General features: G+C 39.5%; 3 protein-coding genes across 4 annotated transcripts in view; 1 reads left to right on the top strand and 2 right to left on the bottom strand.

The window, feature by feature from the left end:
- Positions 1-265: 265 nt before the first annotated feature.
- Positions 266-5,950, bottom strand: nmi (N-myc (and STAT) interactor). 2 transcript variants are annotated; one of them, XM_083776098.1, is made up of 10 exons: positions 5,819-5,950; positions 5,631-5,692; positions 5,478-5,540; positions 5,164-5,322; positions 4,699-4,815; positions 4,012-4,177; positions 2,982-3,088; positions 2,693-2,879; positions 2,204-2,307; positions 266-722 (listed from the first exon to the last, which is right to left on the bottom strand). In XM_083776098.1, exons 2-10 carry the CDS (start codon positions 5,664-5,666, stop codon positions 519-521), a joined length of 1,143 nt encoding a protein of 380 aa, XP_083632224.1. In that variant the 5' UTR covers positions 5,667-5,692; positions 5,819-5,950; the 3' UTR covers positions 266-518. The 2 variants fall into 2 exon arrangements, with proteins under 2 accessions (XP_083632224.1, XP_083632223.1); XM_083776097.1 differs by lacking the exon at positions 5,819-5,950 and having other exon boundaries at positions 5,631-5,799.
- Positions 4,499-6,887, bottom strand: part of frzb (frizzled related protein) — a 102,062-nt gene continuing 99,673 nt past the window's right edge. Inside the window, exon 10 of the mRNA XM_083776099.1 lies at positions 4,499-4,556. The gene's annotated coding sequence lies outside the window, so the exon portion shown is untranslated. The remainder of the gene's footprint in view (positions 4,557-6,887) is intronic.
- Positions 5,951-6,887, top strand: part of parp14rs3 (poly(ADP-ribose) polymerase family member 14-related sequence 3) — a 23,851-nt gene continuing 22,914 nt past the window's right edge. Inside the window, exon 1 of the mRNA XM_083776093.1 lies at positions 5,951-6,256. Coding sequence (XP_083632219.1) covers positions 6,079-6,256 — 178 coding nt within the window. The 5' untranslated portion in view covers positions 5,951-6,078. The remainder of the gene's footprint in view (positions 6,257-6,887) is intronic.

The raw sequence follows: 6,887 nt of genomic DNA, 5'->3' as shown, positions 1-6,887 counted from the left end.
TGTCAAGTGGGAGTACACAAAAAGTGGACCGCACAATGGAAACATTGTCCTTTTAGCATAACCTTTGACTGTACTACCTGTACTGTTAACAATCTTAACAGTATTCAATCAATCAATCAATCCTTCACTAGTTCCACACTTAATTATACATAATGGTTGCACTTTTACGTATATATAAACCTATTTTTTTGCTTCTACTTTCACGAACCGGGGCAACACAAATGTGGCTTTAATCTACCTACTTACTGTAAAAAGACGGTTCATGTTTTTCTTCTGTCACATACGTAATAAGTGCATTCATTCATACACATATGATATTTGAGCCCACTATTTCAAAAGTCCTATGTTACTTTTTCATTATTGTGTGATGTGCATAACACTTTTTTCACCAGTTATTGATTATATTACATAATTGATAATGTTTTAGGTTGCATTATTATTATTAAATTATTGACTTGAGTGTATGCTTGCATTATTGTAATTAGCAGCCACATGAAACAACATGAAAAAGAAGTAAACTAGGCCTCCATTTCAGTCTTGTCCTCGGTGAAGAAGGCATGGAGGGTCTTGCCAGCGGAGACGTACTTGATGCACTCCACCTCTCCGCCGTAGTTGCTGGGCTTCTGGAAGTGGATCTCCAGGTGGTCCTGTAGGTCCTCATCATCGCCCAGGTCCTGGATGTCGTCCAGGAGGATGGTACGCTTTGGTATGCCGCAGAACGTCTGAGATCAATCACGACAACAGGTGTTTATGGAAAGGAAACTTGAATGATGCATTGATTTATCTCTGATTTGCTATTGTTCATTCCCATTTTGCGTTGGATCGTTTTATAATCTCAAATCTAGTCTTTGCAGCTAATTGCCATGTATTCCTTGAATATGTCTAAGCATATTGAGAAATACGATAGACACTGATACAATTGATTATGTCAGGGACCCACAGAAGAGAGGATTCATGAAATTAGCTTGTATCGGCCAAGCTATTAAATATGGATAAAGTGGTTAAAATGATTGTGTTAACTAATTTAGCTGGGGACCCCCTGGAACCTCCCCAAAGACCTCTGGGGGTCCTAACCCTTTGAGAACCACTGCTGCATGCAACAAGTGGTAAAGCATTAGGATGAGTTGAGTTTGGATATCTCCTCAAAGGCAACACTGCCATCTACTGAACATGTAGATTATGACACATTCAATTTAATTTCAAACAGGTACAGTACAATCAGTATGCTAATAAATACAATATAATTAGCACATGTACAGTAGTCAGAGGTGGTCTGCCTAGTGTAACTTTAACTATTCCTTCATGTACCATATGGCTCTTTGTGTCTGAGCCTTGAATTAGTGTCATTCTTCTCTAAAAGGCTTGAATGCATATATGATGTATACTGCCACATCTCGGCGGCGGCTCAGGGGTAGAGTGACCGGTTCCAACCCAGAGTTAGTGTCGAAGTGTCCTTGAGCAAGACACTGAACTCCTAATTGCTCCCGCCTTGCATGGTTTCCTCCGGCATGTGTGTGAATGGGTGAATGTAATGCACAATCTCTGTAAAGCACCTTGGATAAAGGTGCTATATAAATGCATCATTTACCATCTCTAAGGTGAAGGTGGAGGAGGAAAATATTAAATCGGAACTATGCTGTGAGATGTCTCAGTCACTTTCATTTTCACTTTACAGTGCCTTGGTGAGAATAAACCTGCTAGTCCACTTTTATTTGACCTCATTTTGTACAGCCTATAGTCAGCATATTATGACCTGGATTCCTGGAATATGTCTTGTGGAGTTGCGTATTCATTGTGTCTTGTCTGCTTTTAAATTGATCACAATGAGGTCAAAGGCATATCTCCACTAGCTCAGTCCAGCCCTCGCTAGCCACGCCCATAAATAAATCGGAATAATGAAGTGAAACGAAATACAATACATTTTCCATTGCATTCTACTCTACTCTAACACTGGCTCATAATACAAAAGTACAAATGCTCGAAGGCTCATCATCACAGCAGGTTCACTAGTAGACAAATCCACAGAGGAGTGCCCTGTGGATCATAGCTGCGGACTGCGCTGTCACATTAGACACAGCAGGATTGATTGCCTGCCCTACAGCCTACAGGGCACCACTCTGCGGATTCGGCTATTCTAGAACAGTGGAGGGCAAGCGAATGGTAGATGAACCAAGTTTTTGAACCACACTTTTTACTATCTTACCTGAAACTTCCGTAGCTGATAGCTATAAACCGGTCCAACCTTCACGTTGACTTCAGAGTCCAGGTTGACGCAATACTTCCCTCGCAGGGCCAGGTTCTCAGCCACTACAGGGGGAACAACACAAGAGCTTTCTCAGTGAAATCTATAGGACCATTTACACTGTGTCACATGAGCATGTCACTCGACGACACTTACATATTCCCAGATGAAAAACATTTTGTCAAAAGACACTTTGTTGTGTGACTAAGTATAAATTAAGCCTAGTATGAATGACCTCTTTTGTTGTTTTGCTTTTATTATTAAATATATAATCCAGCACAATACACACACAACACTTAAGCCCAATGTATGCTCTGTCACATATGACAATGTTGCATGTCATAAATATCAGACATGCATGCTCAAGGAGTGTAGCGCAAGCCCCACCCATGAGCTTGTGGTTCTGCTATTTTCGACGTGCGATGTAGGATGACTCAGGCTTTGTTGTACCTCCAGATTGCAGGAAGGTGACTTGACCAGAGCCACTATGTTTGTCATAGTCAACTCTCTCCACTTCGCCTCCACCTCTGCTGGGTCTGGAGAAGCTCATTTCCAGCCGGTCCCTCATTCGCTCCTCCAGCATGGAGGGCGGGGCGTTGGAGAACTTCAGTTGCTTCTTGGAAACGTCAATGTGAACCTGCAAGTGTTGCGCATACGCAATGAAACACATTGTTCAAGAATCATACTTTTTTAGCTTTTTTTCATCCAAACCACCACATCTCCCTGAATTATAACTTGCCTCAAACTTTACAGAGGGCTCCAGGGTGAGACTTTTTGGTTTCACATCCAGCTTTATTTTCTCACAAGAAACAGAGCACTTGGCCATCTTCAGAATCTGAGACGTCACTAGGAATTAAAAAAATATATATTAAAAAACATTTAATTCTAATCACGAGATAGACAACCATCAGAATATTATATAACTAACATTAATAACTACAGAACCTAGCATGAAACATTTGCAAAGAACATGTTTTGATTTCTGGAAACATGCAAACAAACACAAAGGTCATAACGTATCTATAGTTTATAAAGTCGTAACAAGCCATAAAATCAGTTTGTGAGATTGGAGTACTTTTGACTGTGAACACTTCCTGGTTCATGGGTAATTATCCACTATGTTAACAACAGCAATGTAAGAACAGGAAACACTGTAGACTGGAATTCTGATGATCTCTTTTCTACGGTGTTCACAGCACATTCAAACATGTTTGGGTGGGGTCATTTCAACGAAATTACACCTTGTAGTTTACTCTTGGCTATGTTATGACCCGCAAATATTGGAGGGGGCAGTTAATGACAATTGGAATGATTATGAGAAATCTGACTGAAATATCTTGATCACATGACATTGGAGATAATGTGTACAGATTTGTGTAAAGTTTGAACAAAAATGTTGTAGGAGTTGTAGCAAAAAGTGAGTTTTGAAGGTAACACAAAATGGTGGAAAATCTAGTTGGAACAAAATGGTTGGGTCATATATGAGGAGTTGCGTCATGATCCATGGAATACAGGGAAATATATACATTTTTGATTGACCTATGATTCAACAGTTACACCTTTAATCATGTGTCTGCATGTTGTCTCTTTGAAACATTGAACTAACTTTGTAACATGTATAACGAAGCAATGTGACATAGCTCTGTTTACTTAGTGTCCAAATGTATATTCTTTCCCCATTTTCAATTTGAATTGAACTCATTTTCTCACTTTATTTAATAATAACACTGTATCAGATCATCCAACTAATGTATGCAAAGCACATGCACCTTTCTCTTCTTCAAACGTGATGAGAGCCTGCCCCCCCACAAGCACCACAGTGGGTCGCTGTGTGATGGTGAACACGCCGTTGATTTGATCAGCTCCTTCCTCCTGCTCCTCCGCCTCCATCTTCTTGACAAACTTCACCTTAGTCTTTGGGATTTGGGCACAGATCTGTACAGCAATGAAGACACAATGGGGTTCTGAAATCAGCCAAATTTGTTTTCTTTTACTCTGATCATATACTCAAAGCCAGTATAGTACTGGTTCTCAACCTTTTCTGGATCAGGGCCCAATTGAAAACCTCAAAAGTGTTCGTGGCACACGCTTTTTTGTTTTATATTGGGGGACCACTTGTAATATCCTCACGGTCCACCAGTGGTCCATACCAGGGCTGCCAACATTGGACTGTGAGAATCCAGGAGAATTATTTTTTTGGTGTGGGGGTCACAGGGTCCCATACCATTTCAGATTCTCACACACACACACACACACACACACACACACACACACACACACACACACACACACACACACACACACACACACACAGCTTGTAGCCTTGTACATCTGCTATTTGTAAAAAATCTTGAAAGTGTGAGAACTACTGATTTAGAAGGCATTTGTAGAATCGGCCTAGGAATAGAATAGGTTTATTGGGTTAAAAGTACACATGAATTTACGTATATATTTACCTTGAATCTCTGTTGAAGTTTTATGGCCTCAGCCCTTTTAGATTCAAGTTCAGCATGGCATTTCTTCAGTTTGTATATCAGATTCTGGTTACCTCTCTCAAGTTTGAGGATTTCATCCTATGCAAAATTAAACATGAAATGATTTATGTACATGCATTATTGTAAAACAATAGAATATTCACTTGCAATCATAGAATGTAAGTCTACATTTGTGTAGAATTGTATAACGTTTTTGTTTTGTTTCAGATATACAACTACTTTGGTTCTCTTGCAAAACTATCCAATAGATTCACACAAAATAATAAATATTCAGCAGAAATACATAAGTATTAATATAGCCTTTTATATTTACTGATTTCCCCCTGCTGGATAATAATTAAATGTATAGGCCTACGTAATATTTGCATCAGTATCACCAATCATTGTGATTATAGGCCTGTATGTTAATTTGAAAAGTAGTGATACCTTTAAGCCATCCATAGATTCAGTGAATTGTGTTTCACTTTTCTTTAGCTTTTCCAAAAGAATGTTCATTTCTTTTTTGGCTTCAGACTTGGTGTCGTCCATCTCGAGTTTCTCTAGAATCAGTTTGCCTTTGGTATCATCTGCCTTTTCAACTTTGTCCTGGGAAATAAACAAATAAAAAAATGCATAAATTAGGCTATATTGCAAAAGGCAGACGTGTGGTTATTATCTCGTTCTCTAATTTGATTTGATATTAATACGGACCGCATTTACGATATCAAGTCCAAAGAGAATATAAAGGGATAGTGGGATACCTTCCACGACTCCAGCTCTTTCTTGGCTTTAGCTAGTTCGTCTTCTTCAATACCATTGTCCATCTAGAAAGCAAATGTTAATACAATTATTGCTGCATTAGATTTGCACTAAAGTCATTTTAAATAATTAAACATAAATTACTCAAGTCTTACCGTGCCGTTCAGCATAACGTTGTTGAGATCTGCCATGGCTTCAGGCTTGAGGGTACGTGTTTCTACGAAAACGAAACCCAGCTATATATAGCCTTATATTTATAGGCTATTATTTATTAAATTACCCGAGATATATTTTTTATTTTAACATTAACAACTTGCTATTATAACTTAAGTGTAAATCTTACCTGTGTTTTCCCAAACAAAATCAGCACGAATAGCATTTAAATAAAGTTAAAGGAAGGCTGGAAGCTGAAAATCAAAAGTGAAAGTAAAGTGAAGGCGGAGGTGTTTTCCAGAGCGGTCTTCGCAGATGAGTGAGCAACTGGTGAGTTTGGTGACTACTGAGCAGTGAGCACACACGGTCAGACAGACACGACAGGTCCAGTCCTGTTTACAGACTGACACTTGCGGTGTACTGTTAATAAGAACCGTCAGTCTCTCCACGATGTTCAGGCTGCACAACACTCTTCTATTGGAGGGCTTGCCTGACGAACTGGACAACATCAGACCCAAACTAGAACTCTACTTCAGAAACAAAAGGCGATCTGGTGGCGAGGTATTAAAAATACATGCCGATCCGAACGACAAACACAGGGCATTTCTGGTCTATGCCGACGAGGCAGGTAAGGGTACTTTACCTTCGTTTTAAAAAAATGGAGTCCAACATTTTCAATTCATCAGTCATTTAAAGACATACACAACATTGATGATTGGGTGAATCATGAATTCACCCACGTTGAGGATTAGTAGCTAAATGATATTAGGCTATCTACAGTGGTGCACAGTAACTAAGTACATTTACTTGAGTAGGCCTACTGTACCATTCTGAGATAGCCTATGTTTTACTTTTCTAGAGAATTTCAAAGTGTGTGCGTGTGGTGTGCATGTGTGTGCACGCGCAGCAGTTGTATCTGGTCATTCTAGTTTGTCTGTAATGTAACCTTCTGGCTTCTGATCAGTGTTTGGATCTTCTAAATTCGACTCTTGGGGACGATTCTACAACATTTTCTTAGTACATTTCAAGCACAAACTCAATACAAAGACTGTTAACTGTGAGTGGACAACCCAATTAAGCATTAGGCTACACTTGTTTACAAGAGGGTCCACCTTGTTGATGAAGTAAACATTGAAGATGCTTTGCTACAAGCAGAATCTGCTAGAGCTACTTACAGGTGTTGCAAGTTCCTCCTCTTTGGTATTTCCTCAGTGGATGGATGGTCTGAGCGTTGAGAGTACCAGCTGTCAGGGTCATCA

The sequence above is a fragment of the Protomyctophum parallelum genome, assembly GCF_964188405.1.
Source record: "Protomyctophum parallelum genome assembly, chromosome: 11".
In the NCBI taxonomy this organism is placed as follows: domain Eukaryota; kingdom Metazoa; phylum Chordata; class Actinopteri; order Myctophiformes; family Myctophidae; genus Protomyctophum; species Protomyctophum parallelum.
This window is presented reverse-complemented; position numbering and strand designations above follow the sequence as displayed.

Coding starts and splice junctions, on each gene's coding strand:
- nmi (XM_083776098.1), bottom strand. CDS start 5,666: ATGGCAGATCTCAACAACGTTATGCTGAACGGCACG. Junction 5,323..5,477: donor AAGAGCTGGAGTCGTGGAAG/GTATCCCACTAT, acceptor TTTATTTCCCAG/GACAAAGTTGAAAAGGCAGA. Junction 2,308..2,692: donor CACCTTCCTGCAATCTGGAG/GTACAACAAAGC, acceptor TTCCCCCTGTAG/TGGCTGAGAACCTGGCCCTG.